Source organism: Phaethon aethereus (genome assembly GCF_964289735.1).
Source record: "Phaethon aethereus genome assembly, chromosome: 21".
Lineage (NCBI taxonomy): Eukaryota > Metazoa > Chordata > Aves > Phaethontiformes > Phaethontidae > Phaethon > Phaethon aethereus.
Window position 1 is genome coordinate 4091375 of NC_138597.1, and position 25452 is coordinate 4116826.

At 44.0% G+C, this 25452-nt stretch overlaps 2 protein-coding genes across 2 annotated transcripts; one reads left to right on the forward strand and one right to left on the reverse strand.

Moving 5' to 3' along the window:
- Positions 1–1383: 1383 nt before the first annotated feature.
- MASP2 (MBL associated serine protease 2) lies at positions 1384–15830 on the forward strand (the record flags this gene model as incomplete). Its single annotated transcript, XM_082009231.1, is given in 15 exon segments — positions 1384–1542; positions 2925–3102; positions 3349–3480; positions 10167–10190; positions 10193–10242; positions 10244–10363; positions 10923–10962; positions 10965–11069; positions 11596–11671; positions 11673–11715; positions 12763–12835; positions 13530–13667; positions 14099–14173; positions 15428–15711; positions 15810–15830. Coding segments are annotated over 15 exon segments (1518 nt in total).
- A 2463-nt stretch (positions 15831–18293) lies between these two features.
- Positions 18294–23766, reverse strand: TARDBP (TAR DNA binding protein; the record flags this gene model as incomplete). The annotated part of the gene is made up of 5 exons (XM_082009509.1): positions 18294–20310; positions 20692–20862; positions 21560–21700; positions 22658–22821; positions 23529–23766. 5 exons carry the CDS (start codon positions 23764–23766, stop codon positions 19780–19782), a joined length of 1245 nt encoding a protein of 414 aa, XP_081865635.1. The 3' UTR covers positions 18294–19779.
- Between the last annotated feature and the right edge of the window lie 1686 nt (positions 23767–25452).

Sequence of the window (25452 nt, forward strand, 5' to 3'; positions counted from 1 at the left end):
TTTTAATTTTTTAATTTTTTTTCCCTCAGAGAATCCCCAGTAGGGATAGGATTAATTTTTTTTTATCCAACCACTTATTTCCATTGCACTGATATCCTTGGAATTGCTCTCTTCTGCCAAATTTGGTAGAAATTGACCATTGGGCTTTTAAAGTTAGTGAGCTACGTTACACAGATGTGAGCGCAGAGGGATTTTCTCTAATTTCTGTAGCAAGCCAGATTCAAAAGACATAATTTATTAGGTATACCTTTTTACCTTATTGATGTTCCAAAGTGGACGGGATAAAAAGCAATCCATGCGTATAAACAAGGCATGGAGCAGGTTTCAGTCAACACAAAGTTGCACTGGATTAAAATGTGCAGCTGAAAACTGGAAGACTTTGGCATCTCTTAAACTTGTGCCTGTGTGCGCTATAGCGTTGTGTCACCTGAGCATTCCTGTCCCATTACACAGAACCGTCTAACCAGGCTCACTCACTATTCTGAAATCCTGTTATGTGCTGCATTCTTTTGTTTTCAACACCTTCCTGCTCTGACAATGGGGAAAAACTGTACTTCCAGTAACATGCTGTTTGCATTAATAGTAGTTGTTGATCAGTTGGTTAGAAGGAAAGAGTATTGCCCAGCTCCCCTCACCACCCTATGCAGACACTGTCTGGAGCCACTCTCTACCTCCTCCCACCGCCTGCCTTCCCACAGAGCTGCAATACTACGGCTCCCTCCAAGAGCCCGCAGCATTCCTAATCCATCCGCTCCATCTCTGTCTGCCTCTCCCTGTCATTGACTGAGACCTCATGCACTGAACACAAGCCTGGTGTTTAGTAATTGCTGTTCCCAGAACTCAGCAGGCTGAAGGGGGTGGAAGGGAGATAAACATCAGAGTTCAACATCCAGACAAACACAGCAGAGCCACACAATAAATACATCCGCCCCCAAATGCAAATATATCAGAAGAGGTTCTTTTCCCCAGGGCTCAGAGCAGAGCAGGCTCAGACAGGAGAGCAACAGGATGAGGTGAGTGCAGTCACAGGGACCTCCCCAGCTCCCCTGGACACAAGGCTTTGTGCAGGCCTTAGAAGGCACAAGTGTTGTTTAGTTGTTACTTAAACCCGTGTTGTTTAGCTGTTACTACAGTACAACGCCACTGATGCCTCCTGATTTCTTCCATTGTCAAGTGAGAAGGCTTTTGGGCGTGACGAATTCAGCTAGGCTGAGATATCTGTGATTTGGTACCAAGATTGGCAACTTGGATGTGTGGCTTTTGGGATATGATCTGAGTTGATGCTCACTCTTTCTCCATTAATCTCTGTTCCTTTGACACAGGCTCTTTGTCTTGCTAGCTATGCTTTACAGTGGAGTAAGCAGCAGCATTGTGCTGCAGAAAATGTATGGGAGGATCACGTCCCCCAGCTTCCCAAGTGCCTACCCAAACCACAAGGAGAGAATCTGGAATATTACTGTCCCCAACGGATATTACGTCCGCATCTACTTCACACATTTCAACCTGGAGCTGTCCTACCTGTGTGAATACGATTATGTGAAGGTATGTGTAGGGCAGGGTGACCTATAGCAGACTAAGTTGTTAAAAGCTGTGTATATGTGATCCTGGATGCATGCAGGACCAATATAACTGTTGTGAGCACTTGCTTCTAGTGTGCTAGTGAAGTTCAGGTTCAGATGACTTCTAAACGATGTGTTTATTGACACCCATGGGACCAGTAGGAAGAACTGGTGGTCATGTTGGAACATCGAAACTTGAGTTGGTTGTGCTCAGACAATTCTGACGTTCCCCTCTCGTGAAGCAAAAGGTTTGAAATTTTGCCCAGAACAACATTTGAACTTAATTTTGCTGAAGTTACAGTGTGTGTTTTAAATTAACAAGTAGTGCTTTACACAGAGTATAATGAGAGACCATAAAAATGTAAGCGATAGTCTAAACAAGATACTGTCAGCTTGTCTAAATGTGCACTTGCAACACTTGCTGTGGTGTGTTTGCTAGCTAAAGTGAGAAACAACCTCAGGAAAAGAAACAAAGATACTGTCTTTGAGAGGCGTTTGGGTGATCAGTGGTGTACCTGAAAGGTTTGTACTCCATGTGCCAGCATGTGCTCTAGTCTGCGTGGCCCTGTCGCTGATTTGGGGCCATGCTACCTCTGCACTCATTTTGTTGTTCAGATGGGCCTGATATACATTAAAGAGGGAGCTGTATATACAGGGAGTATGCAAAAACAGTGCATCATCAGTACTTTTGAATCTGATGGAACCAATCAGGCAGCCTTGTTCCTGTTTAGGAAGATCTCATTTCCCTGGTTTTATATGGCAAGTTGCTCCCGTTCTCCAAATCTGTATTGTTCTTCATGCAATTTCCTTTGGGCAGAACAGAATACTCATTTCTGGTAGATTCACAGTTTTATCACTACCATGTACAACATGAACTCCATGTATCAGAACATTTGTATTAAAAACACAAGATAAATGAAGAGCTAGAACTGCAATAAGTGAATCACGGAGCCAGTGAGTCAGTAGTTTGAAGAGACCTTTTACTATACGTTTGGATTTGTCAGTGTTTGAAACCTTTTTACTCCAGTTGTCTCGGGCTTTACCAAGATGTGATTGTCACTGAAAGTGCCAAGTTAACAAGAGCATTATAAACAGCATGATGCTGATAACCCAGGCTGGCATCACAGCTTTATGTGGGCCTCTGAAAGGAAAAAGAGAGACAAAATTATGGGCTAACGTCACAGAGAATAGGGGAAATCTTCTCTTATCTGTCTCTGGGTCTGGATTGACCTCCAGAAACACCTTTTGAGAGCATCCAAGGCTCCTTTCTAACACCATTAAACACATGCTTTCCAAGCTATGGCAGCAGGTTGGGAAGAGCAAAGCTCTGTGCTCATCTGGTAGATTTGTCTGCTCATTTTGCAGCTGAGCTCTGGTGGGAGGACCTTGGCTACGCTGTGTGGAAAGGATAGCACAGACACTGAGGAGGCTCCGGGCAACAAGACATACGTCTCCATTGACAACAACCTCATGGTAGTGTTTCGGTCTGACTACTCCAATGAGAAACCATTCACAGGGTTTGAGGCCTTTTATGCTGCTGAAGGTAAGAGACCAGCCCCTCTTGCAGATGAGAGACACAACTATGGTGGGGTTGGTGCTTCCCTGTGCTCTCAGAGTCTGGCTGCTGGTGTGAGGTGGGAGAAGGAGGTCTCATTGTACAGAGGCAGATGTAAAAGGACACAGCAACCAAAGGCAAACAAGCCAACCTTGCAAAACACAGAGTGGCTCAGACCAAGACAAAGTGGTGTTGAAGGGTGTTGGTTGCCTAATTCTGTGCTTCACCCCTTAGATATCAATGAGTGCAAACAGCTGTTTGATGGTGAACCTCTCTGCAATCATCACTGTCACAACTACGTGGGGGGCTACTATTGCAGCTGTCGAATTGGCTATACGCTGCATGAAAACAAGAAGACGTGCACAGGTGAGCTTTTGCTAGATCAGGAGGTACTGCCCTACCTACAACGTTGACTTAAATCCAGTCCTGAAACTAGCATCGAGGTGAAAGCTGTGGTTTTATTGTTGTTGTTTTCTGTATTCCCTATGTGCCTGGTGCAGCTGGAAGAAGGTAAAAGGGGGTTAGTCAGGGTTCTGAGTAGAGGCCCTGGTTTGCAGAGTGGCTGTGGGCTAATTGCCACCGTTAGGGACAGCAATATTGTGTCACAGTAAAATGCTGCACTGGCAGTTGGTTTTGGTTACTCCTTAGGCAGCATCCACCTGTGTTCAGCTTTAGACAGATTGAATGGAGAAGTAAGAAACTCATCTTACACTGCCCACTGCCGACGCTTTCAGTCTTCGTCGTACTGAGACACTGAGTATTCTGGACGCAAGTTAGTAGATGTGTTGGAAAAACTGACAGTCAAGTTGTGAAGTCAAAGGGAGAAATAGTTTGCTTACTCTCCGTGTAAGGACACAGGCCAAGAATCAGCACGGTCCACATATCACTGACACCAGATAAAATCCTCCACTTATTAAATGGCAGACAAGGCAGGGCATAGATCTCTTGTTCAGAAGGGCATATGGCATGAGGTTTACCTAGCTGACTTCTGCCTGGTTCCGCTTCTGAGTTCACAGCTAGGGAAATCTTAATGTGTTGTCAGGCAGCAAAGTGTCTGTCTGAATCAGCACAGTGATTGGCACCTCAGGATTCACTTTGCAGTGAAACGTGTGCCTACACGTGGTGTCATATTCCTTTGTGGGTGCAGCTTTGCCCACCTGGAGCTGAATCCTGTCTGGAAAGAACTAGCACAATACTGCTCACTGAATATTGTCATAAACAGGAAGATAATTTCTTTCAGCACCCAGTGCTCAAATGCAGAATTGGACCTAATTTCCAGTGCTTAAGACCACCTTGGCATTTAGCTTCCCAGCTCCAGCCTATAACAAACCCTCTCCAGCCGTGGTTACCTGGGTTTGATTCAAGATTCAGACTCCTCGTATCTCCAGTGTATTGGAACAGACCTATTCATTCAACCTCCCCTTCCGAAAGTGATGGCTTTTAGCACAACTATACATGGATTTACTTAACGCTATAAAGCATGTGCCTGGTCTTAATGTGAAGGTGCAAAATGAATAGCTGTGAACTAGCAGACTAGCAGCTTTGCGTTGACCATTCATGTGTGCACACTTATGCCCCCCTCCTTGAAGATAATGCTAGCAGAGGGAGCTTATCAGCAGTATTGAAGGGCTGGGCTGTCCTTATGGGTGGAGATGTGTGCACTGGGAATTACTGTGGTGCAGCTGATGTGCTGGAACCTGTTCACATTTCAGAGACCTTTACATGCAAGTGCTGAAGCCGCTTCAGCCACTGGGCTGGGCTGCAAAGCAAAGGTCTCTGCGGATCGCCTTCATGAGATGAGGGCAAAAGCTGCCCCTTTGATTTGTGGACTCCTGTCTGAGCAGGCTGACATTGACAGGCTCTTTTTTTCTCCCTTATTTTCCAGCGTGAGATAATTAAGCTTCTCCTCGCTTAGGCAGAGATGGAGACAGATGTGCTGGGAAGAGCTGGTTTGCCCTCCCTCCTGACCTGCCTGTTGCAGTGCACCCAAGGGCTGCAGGCTTCTCTTGCTCGATGACTTGTATGTCTTTTGTTCTTTGCCTTTCAGACCTGCCTCCCTCAGACAATAAAGAGGCTGTTCCTTGTTGAAAGCTGATGGCAGCCTCTGGGGCATTCATTTTCTTGCATTTCCCACGTGTCAGTATGGAAAGAAGAAGGTAGATAAGGCAGGAGTTGATAAGAGAGAAGCTATTGTGAAAGCATCACAGCTACCTGAAGACTCTTGAATTTCTTGTCCAGCTCTTGTTGCTTGCTCTTCCATAGTTCTTAAGCTGCAACAAGACCAGAGACACACATTTGTTCCCTAATGTTCCTTTAGAGATGCTCTTGACTGCACCCAGACTTGTAAATTGAAACTATTTATATTCAGAGCCCTTTCACTCTTTGGAAAGGTTTGCTTTTTGTTTGTTTGTTTTTCTTTTTTTTTTTTACCCAAATTTGGTGATTCTGGCCTTATCTCCCATTGGGAACCTAGCCTTATGGCTGAGCAAAACCTCAGAATTCCAGGAATTTAGTAAAGTAATATGAATGTCACCAGGGCAGCTTACGTGTCTTGCCTTCATAGAAGGAAAGGCAACAGTGCCCTCCCCACAATAAATGCAACACAAGGAATGCTGTCCTTCAGCGCAATTGCTTGTGGTGTTGGTTGATACTGTCTCAGTCCCTCACAGTGCCTCTCACTGCTCCACATTAATATCCATTTGTTGTTCTTTTAGGCTGTACCCTCTTTGGGCAGGGACCATCTTCATGAAACATGTGGGACAAATGCCATGCTCCATACTTGTCAGTGACTAGAACTCCCCAACTCTGTAGAGGGAACATGATGATTATTACAAGAGGTTAACAAGTCAGAGCTGAGCAGCTGTAGGTGAGCTGCTGAAGCTGCTAAAACAATGCTTTTTAAAAGCTATGGGGATTAAGTAGCATTAGTCGACCAGCATTTCCTTATTTCTGCAATTTAGCAGGAGTTGCTTTTAATTGTCATTTATGAGGCTCAGTTTCTCCAACCCCATCTCTGCTCTTTAGTCCGTGCAGTAAACAGGAGAGGAACCCTTTTCCAAGTGAGCATGGGAGGGACAGAGAGTCTTTTAGATGAGACACTTGACTCACTTCAGGTCACTACATTTGTAGACTTCTGTGTTATCTTGGGCAAGTCACTTGATACCAGCTCTGAACATCCATCTGCAAAATGAGAGATAACATCACTGCCTTGGCTTCCTGGGAAGATGCTTACTAAGTGTTGCAGAAGCTGGATGCTGCTGAGAACTCATTTGGGGGTAGAGTGGCTCTGCAAGCAGTTACCAAGGCTTACCTCTGCTGTATTTAATCTTGTTCAGAAGCTGTTTCATGGTCACAGTGAATTGTGATCAAAGCAGCTTGAAATTTTCTCATGGCTTGGTGATACAATTTATGACCCACCTTTCACTGGAGATCTAATGAGCCAATGACAATGGACTTGCAAGTTTTGAGGGGGTCATTTTTCAGAGTTCAAGCCTCTGGCAAACAGCTTACTGTGATTCTGATAAAAAAATGGCCTAAGCATAATTGAGCACTCTCTGGACAGCTCTAAAACTTGGACTGAGAAGTCAAGGGACAGCATTTCTGCTGGCAGATCTTAAAAAATTATTTGATCCTTTTTATGCTGGCTAGTTTATGATGTTCTTGCTTGCAGACGTGTGGAAAAAAAATACTGCCCTGACAAAGGGAACTCCCAGCGGCCACATCCAGGAGATATTAAGACACTGAGATACTTCTTAGGAGAAAAGTAAGGTCCAGTCTAAGCCTTTTAATCTTCAAGCTGCAAATTCTCTTGACTAGCAGAGCGTCTTCTTCTGTTGGGTCAGCTAGTTTTGGTTTGAAGGAGACAGATGTAATGAAGCGTAAAGAACTATTAGTCTCTATCTTTCTCCTTCTTTAGTCCTTCAAAACAAAGTGAAGGCCAGTTTTCTGGATTACTATGTTATTAATGGGGCACTGTTCTTATTTGTACTATAACAGCGTATGGGATCCCAGCTCTGTGCAGCGGCGTGGTGCTATTTTTTGCTATGTGAACACAAAGCAATCAGTGCTTTGAAGAGTCTTTCGACTAACACCTGGGCAGCTCAGAGCAATTCTGGAATGTGCATTGCTAGAATGGATCCAGGCTAAGGATCTTTCGAGTCCAATCTCCTGCCTTTGATACTGGCCAGCATCTTATGCTTCAGTGGAAGATAGAGTTCAGTAAGTGATTGTTAAAGCATACTCCCATACAGAAGTGTAATCCTGTGCAATAGATCCTGTGTTGTCTGTATGCTACTTAGTTTAAGCTGAGTTTATGGCACTAGCATATGACAGTTTGCCTTAAATTGCATATGACAGCATGTTGCACACATCAATTGTATGCTGTTTCTTAGTCCTGTTTTTATGTCAGATTTGTGGGGTTTTTGGCCTTTAATTTCATCACATGTCCCTTTGCCCTTTTATTACTAGAGAAAGTAAACAGCCTTCAGAAACTATAGTGTTTGGCTATATGCAGTGTTATTCTGTCTCTACATACGTATATGTGTGTGTGTCTGTGCGCATGTGTGTGTGTTACCACACAGTGGGTCTTTTCTCCACCATTTCTCTTAAATGTTTTCATGCTGAGCTTTAGTCTAATAACATTCCTTTAAACATACTTTAAGAAAGGAAGATGACATGGTCATTACAGTATATAGAAGTCAAGGTATTGCTGCCTTCTAGCTCTGAATTTCTTGTAAGACGGAACTTAACTTTACCAACCTGAGCATCCCTTCTTGACACAGTAGATTTCATGCCCAGGGAAGAATGGTTTTGTAGGTAATAGGAAAGGATTCTGATGTAGAACTAGCAGAAGATTTGAGATTCTGACTTTCCAATGATTTCAGTAGGGAGTTAGGGGTGTAAAGCTAGTACTCATTATATATTGTGGCTTGTATGCTTAGGCTAAGACTTCACGACGAGTCTTTTTTCACACTCAAGGATTTCATATTTTCATTCCCATCTCCTTCTATAATTGCCTCCTGTAGGGGCTGTAGAACTGGGACAGATATTAGCAGCGTGAGGAAATTTCAGTTTTTAAGAGAAGCAGATTTTTTTGCACTTATATGGCTGTGAGCAGTACACTGCTAAAGCTGCATATCAAGTAAGTTTGGGGTTTTGGGGAGTTTCTTAACTTGGGCTTGCAGCAAGTGGAAGGAAGCATTATACTGGGACCTTAAAGCCTGGGGAGAAGCAGTGAACTCTGTGTCACTGGCAGTATTGTAAGCAGCACCTGCAGCGGCTCAGGAGAGTGTGCTGGAAAACATGTTTTATTCTTACATAGCCCTCAAATGCCTCTGTAGTTTGAGGCACAATCGGTGGAATTACAGAAACGTGCATTTAGCTGGGAAGAATGAGGTAATAACAATTAAGGAAAAAACCCACTTGCTGATAATCCTCTACAAGCATAGCATGAAAGGAAAAGGTTTAATTCCCATTGTAGCTCAACGGATTTCTGCTGGCACAAAGCAGTGTGCGTTAGGCTAGATTCAGAGGCAGCCAGAACCTCCAGGTGAATTAGTCAAGCTTTCTCTACTTCTTTGGGCCAAGAGAGGCATTTCAAACAGGATTTAAAAATTAGGAGAGTGCTCACTTTTAACGGAGTAGGCATTTCTAGGTACTTACTAACTGTTTTACTCTTGTGTATTTGTCAGCTCTATTTGAAAACCTAGGACAATGAATTCAGGCTAGAGGACACACAGATGCTCAGTCACTGTGGTGATGGGTAGGTTTATATCACATAAAAGCAGCTGCTCATAACTTTCTGGGAAGGTGGACAGAGAAAGATTGTTCTGAATTTACAGCTTGTGCTAAAAGAAACACTTAGTACCCAAGTGCATTATTACTTGTCTTGTGGCATTGTAGTTGTGCTAAGAGCCACACAAACATAAACCAAAAAGATTATCCTTTTACCCACTCCTGCTTTCTTTTCCAAGTAAACGCTTGTATCCGAATACTTCCTGTAGCCACAAGTTGCATAGGTATGGGGAGGAAGTAGGTTTCATTCTCTAAAGTAGAAGGAGCTTATAATCTTGGCTAATGAAATCCATGGTTAATTAAGGGACAATAATGGTCATTTTCTCATTCACAACTCTGTTCCCTTCCATTAAAATGTCAGCCTTAAACCATATGGTCCATTTTAGATGATAATCTGTAACTAATGACTGCATAGTGGCATTTTTGTTGGTGGAGGTTAGCGTAGTGTGTTTGAGGATGCAATTCAAAGTCAAACAATTCCCTCTTATAATTAATTTAGTGTCACAGTGGTGCAAAAATATACCGGTGTTATCAGCCAGTCCAGCACCCTTCATCAATTAAAGGATTGCTCATACAGCTTTTGCAGCACATCATAAAGCCTTTGTTCCCAGCTGATCAAAGCACCACTTCACAGTGATCAGATGCTGTCAACAAGCAGAGATCCTCGGGGCACTTGTGGCTGTTCCTTCTTGCTTCTCTTCAGCAGGGAGCATTTGTGGCTCCAGTTGTGTCGGCAAGAGGCACAGCTGGTTTTGCTCAGAGAATACAATTGCATTCTAAATGTCTGGCAACAAAGGCATTAAAAAGGAAGAGCTGCATTCAGAGGCTTCTGGAATTGAGGAGTTGATAGCTATCCTACCAGTTTACACACTCTGGTGCAGCAGACAAGCTGCAAATTTAACACCTCGGAATGTTTCTGATGAGCTTCTAGCTATCACACTTATTTCTGACCTCCAGCCCTGTGACTAAGTGGTGCTTTCCCGGTGTCCCTCCCTGCACCACTTCGGACGCAGCAGTGCAGGATAATGCTCGTGCCCTGGTCCTACCACAACAGAGAGAGAAAAGGCAATCGTCTCAACAGTGACAAATGCCTGCTGGGGAAATGTGTGAGCCTAGCTTCATTTCATAGGTAGTTAGATAAGTGGCTCTGAAACTGTCTCAAAGGGACAGACTAGTGTAGAAGAAGATCCACTAGCTAAGTATGGCTGAACTGACTATGATCATCATTTTGTGTTGTGTGGGGTTTTTTTTTTTCCTAGCCCACTGTCAGAGTCAGGTTTTTACTGAAGAATTGGAGAAATCACCAGCCCTGACTGTCCAACACCTTTATCTCCTGCTCAGCTCCTGCAGCTACAGTATCCAGGTAGAAGGTGGCTTCCTGATCACGCTGGAATTCACGGAGACCTTTAATGTGGAGACACGCCCAGGAGTGTGGTGCCCCTATGATGTCCTTAAGGTAAGGTGAGGTTTATTGCATTTCATCACAGCTTTTGTGAGACAGGCCCAGTTCTTTTACTGCATCTTCTTCAGCCTGTGTCTTGACATGTTTTTTACAATTTGGTCTTCCTGTATCTCTCTTCATTCTTTTCTTCTTATTGTCCCTTCAGTTTTGCCAGGTTTTTTTCTTCCAACACCTTTCTCTTTTGGGAAACTCGCCAAAAACAAAAACAAGCACACGTATGTGTGATGATTTGATCACCAAATTTCATCACCACCTCTGCCCTTATCACAGATCAGTGATGCCAGGGGAGTCAGTTAAATCTTTTGCATACAGTTTGCTAATCTATAAAATGGATCCAGTGATCGCTTCCCAGGAATTCCATAGCACATAGGATTGCTTGGAGAAAAGGCACTCTGTGAGTTACCAGAGTGACAAGCCATCACTCTAACCACCTGCCTGTTTTTTTTAAACTTTGCAAGAAAGGACCATTCAAGTTCAGGGAGTCATTGTATTAAAGTCACTTTGTTCTTCCATAAGCATCTTGGGGGGAGGAACCTTCTCTCATTCCTTTCAGGTTAAAACGCCCAAAAAACAAGTTGGCGTGTTCTGTGGAAAGAAATGTCTGCAAAACTTGAGGCACAGGCTAGTGTTGTGAATATTACTTTCATAATTGGTATCTCAGGAGCACACACTGGGTGGAAGATGAAATACGCTGCAGCAGGTGGGTCGGAGACCTCTGTTGAGTTCTGAAGTCCAAACTATTCCCAGAACGTCATTCTGGAAAGGCCTGAAGAGTGACCAAATAGTGGTGCTTTTCAGTAGTGTACCTGTTAAACAGTGTAGATACTAAGCAGTTTACTTCTGAAATAAAGTTTTAAGAGAACTCCAGAATTCCAGCTGATCTTACAGTTCAAGTCAGGTCCAGGCATATGATTTTATTTTAGGGAACAATTTTCCCAACTTGTCAAGAGTTACGAGGCACATGTTAAGGCAACAGGCTTAAGTACTGGGCTAGTGCTGTCGGTGTAGCCGGGCTCTGTGCACGTCGCTGCACACCTTTGATGTTAGCACATCACGGTAAGTTAGTCACAGTTTTTCCTTTTATTCTCAGTAATTGTAGATCTGTGTCCATATGAGTGAAACAGTGTAGGGAAGGGGCAGAGAAAGAGTGTTTTTTTTCCCTAAGAGCCTTTAGCTGTAACAAATTCCTTCCTAAGGGGAGTATTCTGTTTTCTGATCCGCTGCAGATTTGCCATGTCCCGGTCCTGAAGCACCACCCCACGGTTGCATTGCACCAGTGCAAGCGCAGTACGTTCGTGACCACTGTGCTCTCTTGTGACATTGGACATGTGCTACTTGAAGCTGCTGTCAGCCCCGGTGGACTTAATTTCTCAGGGATTAAACATGCAGGTGCCTTTTCTCATTAGCAATTTCGGTTGCTTACGTTATGAAGTGTACTCAGTACACTGAATTTGTTAGCAATTGTTGTTTCTTTGATATCCTTCCCCAAAGAATTACGTTTCTGTGTACGCCTGCATGTATATATGCCCATGCTGATGCTCTTTGAACACTGCTGCATAGAGATTTGCTTGTAATTATGTTGAAAGAAAAGAATGATTTTATGGAAGATTTCAAGAATTTTTCATGTTCTTTCATTTCTTACTGCATCTCTCCAGGGAAGTTAAAACTGGAATACTTGGTCATTCCTGCTGAACACCACATTTCAGGCTTAGTTCTTAATAACATCCCGCTTCCCAGCAGGCAGTTTCACAAGGTACTCTAGTCTGTGTGTGTGTACAGCAGAATTTTAAAATCATGGTTAGGTGATTGTGTTTTAGGAAGGCACAGGCTTACCTGAACAGTTACTTTGTAATCTGTCTGATCTGATAGTTGCACACATTTACTGTTTAGTCTTTATGTAGAAACCAAGAATAACTGAACTGCTGTGAGCATTAGTGTTGAACTGCAGATAGTAGGAAAGCAAGGTGCGCCTGGAAATAGATAAATGAAGGCTCCATTCCGTGTTGTCCTTGAAGTGCAATGCCCACTACTGTGCGCCATCCTATGCGATGACAAGGCAGGTGTAAGTGGTGGAACTGCTACACAACACATGCAAGATTCCAGAGAGGGTAACTCCCCCTGATGTTCACAGCCATCCACTACGGCCTTTATTAGCATCCACATTTAGATACATATGGTATAAGAATTCTTTACCTTTCCCACTCTGAAAGTGCGTGCAGCAAAGCAGTACATTTACTAAAGACATTTGAAGCAAATAAAAATCTAGTTACTGTTTTTCTTTTATGAATGAGCAAATAAATGTGTAACTGATGTTGGTTTTCTGTAATTAACCCTTGTTTGATGTGAAATTAATTTGACCTTTTATTTTCTATTCATGCTTCTTGGACAAATAAAATGCTGTAACATCTTTCATAGTGGAATGTCAGAAGGATGCTGCTTGGAACAAACCAATGGCAAAGTACATCAGTAAGTCAGTGCTAGTATTTGCAAATTTGAAAGCTTTTGTATAAATATTTATATTTAAAACATTGGTTTAGCAAAGGCAACCATAGAAGTATGAGAAACATTTTCTTCTGCTTTGTAACTATTCCATTTCTTGTCAAAGTGCGTTTTGTATTTCTAAGTTAGAAGATGTTTCAATTTCTGCCATTCTTTAAAATCTCTAAAAAGCACTGATGGTTATTTAAAAAAATAAATTGTGGTACTGTCCTTTGAAATAGTGTACGATCTCCCAGTGCGTTTCTGTAACTAGCTAAAGCATCATCATCAGTATAGTACCTGTACACTTAGACAACTGGTACCATTTATCTTTAATTACTCTCTGTTAATTAATATATGTATCTGTTTCCCGTATACATGGTGTACAGTGTGAGTCTTGCACAGTCACGGCTTAAGCTAGTGGATGGGAGTGCAAATTTTCTGAGGAAAGCACAGAATCAACTACAACATTTCCAGCTCCCAGCACTCAGTTGTGGTGCTACTGATGTCTGCTTGCCTAGTTGTGGCACAGAACCTTCACCAGTATTTCTGTTTCTGTTCTCTCAAGTGAAGAGGCCCTGTACCATTCCCTGAAGATCACAGTTGAATCCTGCTTGATTAGGTTGACTTTTTGAGCGCACTACATTTTCTCTTTTTTTAATATATTTTTGAACTGCTTTAGTTGTTGACTGTGGTCAGCCCACGGACATAGACAGTGTTGCTGTTACATATGTTATGGGGCCTGAGGAGGCCACCTGCAGCGCTGAAATTCAGTACCAGTGTGAAGCCTCCTTCTGCATCATGAAGGCTAATAATAACAGTAGGTCCTAACGATCAGGTGAGGAGTGGTTCTTGGTTCTGATGGTATGCAGAGTGAATCCCCCGACTTACACGGACATGCCTGAAAAGGTCAGCAGAACCTTTCTGAAACACAATACAAAGGCTGTTAACTTTGGGAAGTTTTATTTGTATTTTTAAAGACGTGTACGTAAGCAAACTGACAGGTACCTCAGGTAGGCTTAGTTCAGTAACAGCTGGGAGCTTAGCACATTTTTATCATTCCCCAATTAGTGGCATTTAATAGTATTAGATCCTGCAAGAGTCCCCTTCTCATGAGTCTGGAGTAAACTCAAAGGAGGCCTAAGATACAATGTCTGACAACGCCTGTGGAGTGCCACTTCGTTGCTTTAAAACGATGCCCAGCCATCCATATTCACTAGTTGTTATTTTTGTTGTCTCTGTGAGTTGCAGGTAAATATATATGCAGTGATGATGGATACTGGAAGAACTCCAAAGGAGAAATGACCCCTTCTGTCTGTGAACCAGGTAATGCATGATTGTACAAAACAGTTGGAATGAGCAGTTACTGCAAAACCATTAACAAGCTCTCTGCTAGTACTGGTTGTTGCTGGGCCGAGGTCACGCTTTGTTGCAGAGACGGCGAGGCAGGCTGCACCTAGGTCAATACTGCAGGACACGGCTTGCTTTGAAGTAACACACTTCGGTGCACCCGAGTTGGAACTTAAGAATGTTTCCTGTAATGAAGGGGCCAAGCTCTGTTCTGTAATGCTTGTTCCTAACTGCCAGCCTGCAGTGAAGTACAGGTGCTGGGCTGTTAGCAAGTTACTCAGCTAAGCTATTCCATTGTTTATGTAAAGAGTTAAGTAGCAGGTATAATAGCATGGCATTCTTAGATTTTCTTTTAGTACCTTTAAGTTGATGAGGCAGAACCACCTCGCTGTAGAATGTTCATTTTAAAAATCAGATTACCACCTTTATGTTACTCCGATTTTCAAAATGGCAAGTGCTACAATCGCTGTTTAACAGGGAGGAACAATAACAAAACTGAAATCGTTAAGATGAGCACACAGTGTGACTGGCATTCCCTGTAGTTATTAATACTGACCTTAGATTTATCTGTTAAATGACTTACTATTTTAACATGCCTTGCTCTTGCCGCTAGCATTGCAGATGAATGCCAGAAACTCACTTCAGTTCCCCTTGAAGAGAGTAAAAAGCTGAACCTTCAGTTTATTGCAGCTCTCTTCTGGAGAATGCAGTTTCATAAGTAACTAAATTGTTGTTGCTTTTAAATTGCTTGGCATTGTTTCTGACAGGAAAATGGAACCACACTCCAGACGTATTTGTGAGGGGAAAAAGCCACTGAATGCCCTTATTGCAGAGGATGGGGTTGGGGATTTTTTTAATTTTTTTTTAAACGCTTGAACAGCTAAAGTAGTTATTCTGTAAAATTACTTGAGATTCAAGACTGAGTTTTGGGAGAAACATTTTACAATGTAAAAGCGTAATTGTTCCTCTTATCTTTTAGATGAGAATATGCATATATTCCAATTACCTTAATTTACATTCAGAACAAATACAGTTATTTCTCTGTGCCCAGATTCCTAAGCAAAAATGTCTCTCTTGATTACAGAACTTTTCCAAAGGATGTATGTAATACTGGCTAATGAAAATTGTACTCGAAATCAAATATTCATTTGCAAGCAATTTTACCATTCCAAAACAATCTAGGAATTACATTTAGAATCATTAACTTAATTTAATCCATACAGGCATAATAATTCAGTGTCCAAATCTTTAGCAGTTATTGCAGCATTCGTTGTTTTGCAGTTGTGGAGCGTGTATACGCAGGAAGGCGAGCCAAGCCTAGAGAATTGCCCTGGCAAGTGGTGGTAACTATTGAGCGAGGGGGAGTAGGGGATGGTTCCCTTTTGTGTGACAACTGGGTTCTGACAGCTGCTGGTGGTGTAGCTGATGAAAGAAACCCCTCAGCTTTGAGGATTTTGAACAAATCCTATGTTCCTATGAAGAAGCCCAGGCAGAAAAAATGTTTATTCACGAAGGTCATAAAAATTACCTTGACAGCTTTGACAATGATACTGCATTGGTTAGGCTGGAGCATAAAGTCTCAGTACCAATGTCAGACCCATTTGTTTACCAGGAAAAGATGGATTTCAACTGAGAGCAAATGACAGGGGAGAGCCGACAGGCGGAGGAGCTCCTCTGTTCTGCTGCTGCACTGAGTTGGTAGGCATTGGCCAGCAGGAACATACAGACACATACGCAAACAAACACCTACTGGGAAGCCCCTTCTGGTAGCAGAAACCTACTGGAGCTGAGGGGCAGCAGAGGACCACTGGTGCTCAGGCCAGCAACTGGCTTATTGCTGGCATCGTGTCCTGGGCTAGACTCTGCTTTACAGGAGTTGCCACTTACTTAAAAGTCACATTCTTTAAAACAATTCTTAAAAGACTTTTAAGTAATAGCCAGTAGGAATTACTACTAAGATTACATTAATAGCTACAGTATTTAAATACTTCAAAAACAACACTAAATCCTTAGTGTTTATTAGGTTTTAACAGATCTGTTAAAAAACTCTAAAGGCAAAAAAGCTTGAGTGTCCAAACACAACATTAATCTTTGTATTCTGTCCCAGCAGCTGTTAAAAGACCTTTAGATTTTCAAAATTGCCATCTGCCTAGAGAAGGCATTACTCTTTACTTAATGCAAGTATATTTTGTTTTCTTTTAAATAGCATCGTGGATTCTTCTAAGACTGCAGCTTGGAATAACCACCCGTCCAGTGAAAGCACGCAGAGCATCAAGGTACCTTGCACCACTCCCTCACGCACAGTGGCAGGTGAAGAATCCCAGCAGCACCAGCTCCGCGCTGTATGTGGGGGGCATCTACCTACAACGCTGAACACTTCATAGTACCCCTGTAGGTAGTGTGGGCACAGCCGTATAGCCCTTGCCTGAAGTTCCTGCTGTCACCTGCAAAACCTGTGCTTTTCTGAACATAGTTTTATAAATAATAAGCTCTCACATTCAGATTTGTAATGTCAGTACATGTTCAGCTGACAGCAGATTCTCAGAATTAGAAGCAATGTTACAAAACAAATGATCTGACTACAATATATATTCCCTTAAAATTTATGTAAACTTCCTTTCTTGCATCTCATGTTCTTTCATTAGTATTTCACTTACTTTCTAGAATAATAGAACTGAAATTGAAATCTCTTTAAAAAAAAACAAACAACTCCAAACACTTCAAGATGTTTTCAACAGTAGTTTATTTACTCACTTATAAACACTAGAGTATGCAAAGCAGTTAGAAAATACTACTAAAACGTGAAAATTATTCTAAAATTTTCAGGGATTTTGTTTGAGGGTGAAGGAAGGCTAAATTTATTAGCAAAGACTACTCAATGGTGCCAACCAGCCTGTTAAAACCTAAACCTGCACAATTTAAACAAAATGAAAGCCATGCTAATGACAAAAACTTACCATGAAGTTCCTTGCAGGGGGTCACACTTTGGAGGTCCAAGAATACCATTTTTAAGTGTTACTCAGCAGAAGTAGCTGGTAATAGTGCAAGTGCTAAAATGCAAAATTCACAGATGGTACAGAGTTTCTGACTTAGGTGCAGGAAAAAGAAAAAATCTGAGCAAGTTTTTGTAGTGGGATATGAACAACAGAAGTGGGGGATTACTTCTGAGCATGAGTGTTTAGAGCCCCTCTTTAAAGCCTTTAATGTACCTTGAGACCCAGCTGATTTTTAATACTGCAAGTGGAAAACTAACGATAGTGCAGTTTTGTGCACTATTTAGATGGTCTTCCTATTCACAAGCCTCAGTATAATACGCACTAATGAAGATGAAACTTGAAAAGTTAAATAGGTTAAAAACTGTAAATATCCATATTCAGAACATTCATAGCTACAGCACGTAACTACACAGTAGTCTGGTGTATAAAAAAATATGGATTAAGCTTTAGTGGTTTTTAAGCAGTAGAGATTAGTAGAGATACAGAAGTGCTTGAGCTCCTACCACCAGTGGAAATAATCTTCCACCAGTTTCTGCTGAAACATCCTGCTCTTTGTTAAGAAGCTGCCTCTTAGTTGACACTTCTGCACCTGTAATAAACTTAGACTTTGATAGAAGTCTTAATCTGAAAAACTATGTACATTTACTAATGCTTTATTCAGCTGGAAAGTCTCTCCTGCAACTAGTTTTAAACACAAGTTTATAGCTTGCTTCTGGGCTGAAAGCATTGCAGAACCCTACTTCCCACGAGCAGACTGGTCTAAAAACACATTAAAAACATACATCCCCAAAGGAGATGCTGTGGACAGAAGTACATCTCGAGTGTTTGCTTCCCCCAACCCACTCCTGATGAGGAACTCCCAACTCCTAAAAGAATAAGTCAGCAACGTTCCTTGGTACAGATGCAATCTGGAGGGAGCTGCTTACCATTCTAGGTGCGGACACCCACACGTGTGAACTGGATTTTAGATATATACATATCACTGAACAGTGCAAAAATACAGTGGATTAAAGTTGGGTGTCAGGTATCGATACATGATGAGCGGTGGCTCCGTGTGACTTGTCAACTTTTAGAGCATGCTTATCTGAAACAAACCGAATTACTGCAAAAAAGCTTTACAGAAGTTCATCTCAAAAGGGTAAAATTAATGAACTGCTATGAATTCTTTGCATTCAGGGCTGCAAAACAAAGACACATATTACTTAAATCAGTTTTATTTAAGAATTTCCTACAGTGACAAATCTTATAAAAAGCATCCAAACACGAAACTGCAGCAAACAGCATTCTTATGGATATCTTACAGACAGTGGAACTTCCACCCTGAAGAGGCACACTGAGCTCGCTAGTGATCTCTGCTACAAGAGCTACTGCAAAGCACACCACAAGCTCAATGTTCTCATCACAAACCCCATCATCTTCAAGTCACATTACCACACTTACAGATCATTAAACAGAAAAAAAACCACACACCATACGGCATTCACAGCAGTTGACATAAGGGAAAAAAAATACAAATATTCATTTCACATAACACATTCAACTAATTGATTAACTAGGTATAAAACCCACTTAAAGTCTTCCACATATGGATGTCCTTTGAATGCAATAAACACTCGTACTTTGTTTGCTATCATTGCTCTCCGCACACTCTCTCACCAAAGCCACAGGATTGAGAGACATCTCGCCCAGTAAAATAAAATCCCATAATGCACCACCAGGTCTCTGCATGCGCTCGCTCCTTTATCTCGCTCATACCAGCCCTCTCATGCCTCGGCACCACCATCAATCCCACACAAGGTTTCAAAAGTTCAAACAGCCTTCTGGTTCCATCTCACAGCCTTGCGTTCATAGCGTTGATACGACTCCATGAAATAAAGAGTAGCGGATAAAAATGGAACACCCACCGTCTAAGACGCAGCATGTGCGGTGTGATGAAGTATTCTTGGATGAGAAAGCATGTAGACAGAAGTATTCCTAAGGCAGAATATTTACAGCACTGCTTTCAATGAAGTGCTTCTTCCATACACATTTGAAATGAGATGAACTGCGGAGATTAAATGAAGCCTTCATATCGTACTTTAGTATGGAGGGGAGACAGTGTTAAAAAAAAAACAAAACAAAACAAAAACGACACTGTGTTCTCCAACTGGGGCACTTGGAGAGTCTTATGGTGGGATCAAATTAAAAACAAGAGGGAGAGAATGCTGTTTCTGACCAATGGTTTCCATTTTGAACATGCAAAGAATTCAGGTAGCCAGGAAACAAGGGGTAAAGTGTTACAGGAGAAACCTTTCCTTACGATTGTAGTGTTAGTTTGCCTATCGGGCAAACAGCAGTCCACTTCCAAACATTCAGTATTCCACAAGATATGTAACAAAACTTATAAAATTCCTTTTACCTTTCTGTTCTTTTTCTTTTTTCTTTTTTTTTTTTTTTTAGAAAAGAAAAATGTCAAAAATACTGCTGAATATACTGCACACTGAACAAACCGATTTTGAAAATTTTAGTATATATGTAATTTATACTTACCACAAGTTAGAAAAATTTGATTTCCCACCATAGAGTCAGTATCAGAGCCCACTGCGTCTACATTCCCCAGCCTGACGATTTGGAATCCATGCTTGAACCAAAGCCTCCATTAAACCCACTGCTGGAGCCTGCATTTGAGGCCGAACCCCAGCCTATCGCTGCCCCCGAGTTGGAGCCGCCGTAGGAGTTACTTCCTGAACTAAAGCCCTGGTTCTGCTCCCGCTGCATATTGCCTTGAGGCTGGTTGTTTCCCGACGGCCCCGACTGGTTCTGCTGACTAGCCAGCATGCCCATCATGCCCCAGCTGCTCTGCAGGGCTGCCTGCGCTGCCGCCATCATGGCAGGGTTGATGCTAAAGGCTCCGAAGTTCATACCTCCACCCATGTTACTGCCCTGGTTGTTACCCAGTCCTCCCCCACCTCCTCTGCTGTTGCCAAAGCCCCCTTGATTCCCAAAGCCTCCCGGATTACCACCAAATCTTCCGCCTCTCTCTAACTGTCTATTGCTATTGTGCTTAGGTTCAGCATTGGATATATGTACGCTGATTCCTTTAATGATCAAGTCCTCTCCACAAAGAGATTGGGCAACCTATAAGAAATAAGGGATTGATTAACTGTATGTTAGATGACTTTTTTTTAAATGTTAGTAGTACAAGACAAAACAATCCCACATGATTCTGAGCAGATATTTAACCTGCAAAGGAAGCATATGCACACACTTAATCCAACTTGAAGTAGTTTATCTTCATGCTTGCTACTACGCTAACTGCAGTATAAAAACCCATCTGTACAATAGCATCTGAAAAGTGTAACCTCAGACAACTGAATAAATCGGACCCGGTTAATACCACTGGAATTCTCAGGACAGTGGACAAGTAAGTGTCTCACATGTGGTTCCAGAAATAATGCTGTATCAAGCTGCTGATATGTGGGTTCTCTAAATATTAAGTTAAACTATTTTAAGACGTACCTGATCATCTGCAAATGTAACAAAAGCAAAAGCTCGGAAGGGTGTAGGAATGAAGACATCTACCACTTCTCCGTACTGGGCAAAGAACTGTCGGAGTTCATCTGCTGTCATGTCCTCAGTGCAGCGCCCAACAAACACCTTTCTGCTACGCAAAGGTTCATCAGGACTTTGCTGGAGAGAATTGAAAGGGGATGGGGGGGAGGGAGAAAAAATGTCACAGCTACCCTTGAGAACCGAGTTACATTATGACAGAGGCCCCTTTTAATCTAACCTCTTCTGAGGACTGAAGATCAAGAAAGTTTGAGATTGTCAGTTAAAGACTTAAAAGTTCTGTTCAGAGAACATGCCTGCACCTTAGTACAGAAAACAAGAAAATTAAGACGGGAGCAACACACAAGAACAGTGACAAGGCCACTGCAGGAGGACTTTTTTTTTTTTTTTTTTTTTAAAACAACTTGCATCTAAGCACACAGGAAATAAACAGACAGAAGCTTCGGGTTCAGTTTTGAATTCAAAGACTCATTCTGACCTTCCCTAGCTTAGTTATTCCATCTGCTTTATTCTCCATTTATTCATGTAGCGGACAAGTTAGGCAGGTATTGCGGGACATTAGAACACATTATTTTCAGATTTCCATCTGTATTTAATTCCCCCACATAACTAGCTATTTTCCCAACACTGCTTGTTCACTTCCTGCTCACCCACCGCCTCCCTATTTTCCTTCCTCGCCCTCACTTGTCCTGTCCATTCAGACTGAAAAGCCACGTCTGAAGGTGGATTATTAATCTCTTCATCTGCTCACCTAACACACTGCTAAAGAAGTGCACTTTGAGCATTTGGCAAAAAGAAAACAAGCAATACAAAATACCTTAGAGTTGGGAAGTTTACAATCACACCATCTTCCATCTATCATGTGCCGCTGAGACATTACTTTCACCTGGGTTTCATAATCCGTAAACCGAACAAAACCAAAACCTTTTGAGTGGCCAGTTTTAATATCCTTCTTAACCTAAGACAAAAGAAAAGCAGATTTTTAAAAAGTTTTTATTATCTCACTGTATATGCTTACCTTTTCTTACAAAAGTTACCATAATATTACATAGTCAAAGCAAGGGCCTGTGACACCTACACATTAAAATTATTAGCTTGCCTTGAGCCCAAGCATAACCAAAAAAGGGATATAAATATTTTGTAATGTTGCGATGGCATAGCCCAGACCAGCTGTATAAGCCACGTGACCACCAAAGGGGCAGACGTGTAGCTGCACACAGGAGGCGTGCAAGTAACAAAAGGCGAAGAACAAGACAAGCGCCTCGGGATCAGGTGAGATCCGCCTTCAGGAAGACAAAAACCCCACATGTAAAGGCAGAAGAAAACAGAAGCAGGTTTGTCTTCTGACTTCTGCCATCAAAGAGCCCTCACCTGGGCCGCCCATGTCGGCAGCCAAGGCCACCGAGGTCCCAGGCACCATGCTGACCAAGCGCACCGTGCGCACACTGCTGACAGACTAACAGAGACAGACTAAGAGCCGGGCGTAGGCAGCGACAACGCATAAGTAACCGCTAATATGAAGTGTGCTGTTACTGAATTAATTCAGTAAAGACCTGTTTATCAGTCTTGTAAACACTCCCATCACAGCAATCTCTAATTCCTTAACGCGCACAAAAATATACACACACACATTCAGCTGTAACAATTAGTAACAGTAATAGAAATGGAAAAGCTCTTAAAAAACACTGTACCCATTAAGCTGATCCGCATGAATCACCACTCCCAAATATTCCTGGCCATCTGTACCTACACAAGCCTGCAGCTACAAAGCTCATGGAACAATATGCAACCTAGGAAGAGACACGCAGCTTCAGCTCTTCTCCGAGTTTATACGGCTCTGTGTGTTTCTACTGGCTTCATCAGAAGACTGATTTCTACCTAATGCCCCTCCTTACTTGAGCTGCAAAAGGATTACCTGCACCATCAGAACTTCTCCAAATGTACTGAAATATTCCTTTAAGTCTTGTTCAGTGGTTTTCCAGGGAAGACCCAAGACTATTAAATCTGAAGTCTTCTGTACTGCTCGTTTCACTTTCACAGCTGACGATGCATCTGTTTCATCCATTTTTCTCTTATTATCTGAACATAAAGAAGTACATCAGACATCATGCTCAGCTCTGGAAATTGCTTCCACTGATTATGAACCACATGGTATAAAATTGTAGACTATGATGAGAGAAAGTACAGACTACAGAAGACACATGCCTGCTGCTGGGACCTTTATTACAATACATACCCAACAGCCAACATATGAGGAGAGAGGAAAGAGCAGCCTACGCTTAAGTCCTCCTCCAAAATGCAATTTCACTGTGTTAGTTCTGTGTTAGTTTACTAAAGTATAATCCAGTAACGTTCAGTCCTATAAGGATGTGGAAAAGACAGGAATTTTTAACAGGAATATTTCATTAGCAATTTACTTCATTCCCCCCCCCCTTTTTTTTGGGGGGGTGAGCTCCTCTTTTACTGACCATTTGTTTTAAATGGTACCTGTGACCAAACCATGGCCTGAGAAGAAGCATCTGTCTGTACGTCGAGATCCCATTACACCACAGTCTTCAAAGGTCTATATAAGGCTGTGAACCCTCCACGGATAATGCAAGAATTTGTCACTGAAGCGCTTGTACGGGTAGAGTTAAAAATCTTACTGCACATCTGAAAATGACTAACATCGCTGAACGTCTCTAAGTCAGAGGGCTCAACGGTAATGTTAAATGAGCAGTGACTCACACGGACCTCGACCAAAAAAAGCAAGCTCATACAAAAAAGCCAAAGGAACAAAGACAAACCTTTGGGATAATTAACCACATAGACCAGGTTTCCCCAGCCGGCTTCCGGCGCGTGCAGAATGCCTTCCACCAGCCGGACCCCCCTCATGCACTGCGACACCGGGTTTCTGTAGCGCAGCCCGCACGCGCCGGGGAACTGGGCGGTCACAGTGGACAGCAGCACGGTGCCGTCGTCCTCTGAGGGGATCTCGATGGGCTCATCGTTCTCGTCCTCCGTCACCCGGATATACTCCGACATCTTTGCTGGAAGTTATTAAACTACAGAAGAGGGGGGAGAAAAGCCGGCGTAAGCTATCACTGCCTTGTTTCTCTTGTTTTGGTTTTCATTTTCCTAACCTTTAGGCATAAGCCCATCTGTATTTATTACACTACAAGGAGCACCGAAACGCGTTAACGCCTCGGGCCCCGCCGTGCCGACAGACACACGGACCAACAGCTCAGCCCGTCCCGGAGCCTGCGGAGGGACCGGCAGCGACGGCTCCCCGACGCACGGAGGGATCCCCCGGGGCAGCCTCCTCCCCCCGAGGGGCTGGGTCCGGTGACGGGTTGGGGGGAACAGGCCCCCTCGGCCCCACCGCCGGCCAGGGCCCACCCAAGCCTACGACCTCCGGGCGCGGCCCCCTGCGCCCGCCACCGCCGGCGGCTCCTGCCCAAGGGGGCCCACCGCTCCCCGCTCACCGGCAGGGAAGGGAGCGGCGGCTCCGCGAGACCCTCACCGCCTCCGCCGCGAACCAGCCCGCCGCGCTCCGCTAGCGCCGCACAAAATGGCGGCCGCGGCCCCCATCAGAGGCCGGGCCGGGACGCGGGGCGAACCATTCTCATCGGCGGGGAGGGGATGCAGCGCAGCGCTTCCGGCCGCGGGGAGCGCGGTGGGCCCCGGGCCGCGCCCCGGCGACGCGCGGCCCGCACCCAACTGGAGCTGCAGGCTGTATTCCCGGGATGGCGGCGGCAGCCGGTGAAGGGACCGCTACCCGCCCCGCTCCAACCCCCCCAGCGGCGGGGCCAGTGGTGCAGCCCCGCCCGCGCCAGCGCGCGGGAGCTGCCGGGAAGGGGCGGTGGCGGGGCGGCTCCCGTACTCCGCACCCGAGATGGGGGAGCCTGCCCCGGGAGTGGGCGGGATTTCACCCCTCCAACACACACCGGGACGAGAGGTCCCGCCCGGGCCGAGGCCCCTGTAACGCCACCTCGTGGGCCGGGCAGCTGTTGCCGGTAAATGACGGCGATAACGGCAGAGCCCCAAACGCGCTCTGTGGCCTGGGCCAGCCCTGACTGAGGCGGGTCCCGCCGGCGCTGTAAGGACCCGCTCTCCCGGTAGCGGCCGTTGCTCAAGGTAAACGCGGTAGTTTGTAACGACTCCACGGCCGCACCGGCAGTTCCGCCGCCCGCCGGGGTCAGTCACAGAGACCGGCCAGGTCCCGTGCTGGCGCTTTGTGCGCACAGCGGCCCCGCTTTCGGAGCCCAACGCCTGCCGGGGCAGCTCCCGGGGAAACCTCGGTAAGGGGTCTGCAGGGAAAGGGGCTGCCCTGTGTGCAAAACCATCTCATCAAGGGACAGCAGTCCCATCTCCACCACCAGAAAGACAAGAATGAGTGCACTTCGTTTGTAGCCAAAAGAAGGCTTAAGGTTAAAAACCACCAACCGACCCACCCACCGATCAAACCCCCTCTGTCTAACAAGGCTTAACCAGGGAAGCCATTGGTTCAGGGAAGACGAGGGGCCTCCATCACTGGGGAGATGTCTGCCATGAGCAACATTAGAGAACATTGGAGATGCCAAGTATGGCAATGGCTGCAGTATCCAAGCACCAGCATACAAGGGCATCTAATGCTAGCGCAGGAGGCAAACCCTCTTGCTCAGAGCCATGAATGAGTGATACTGAGGCTTGTTGCCACTTGAATAGCATAGTTCTGTGCTTGGTAGGAAG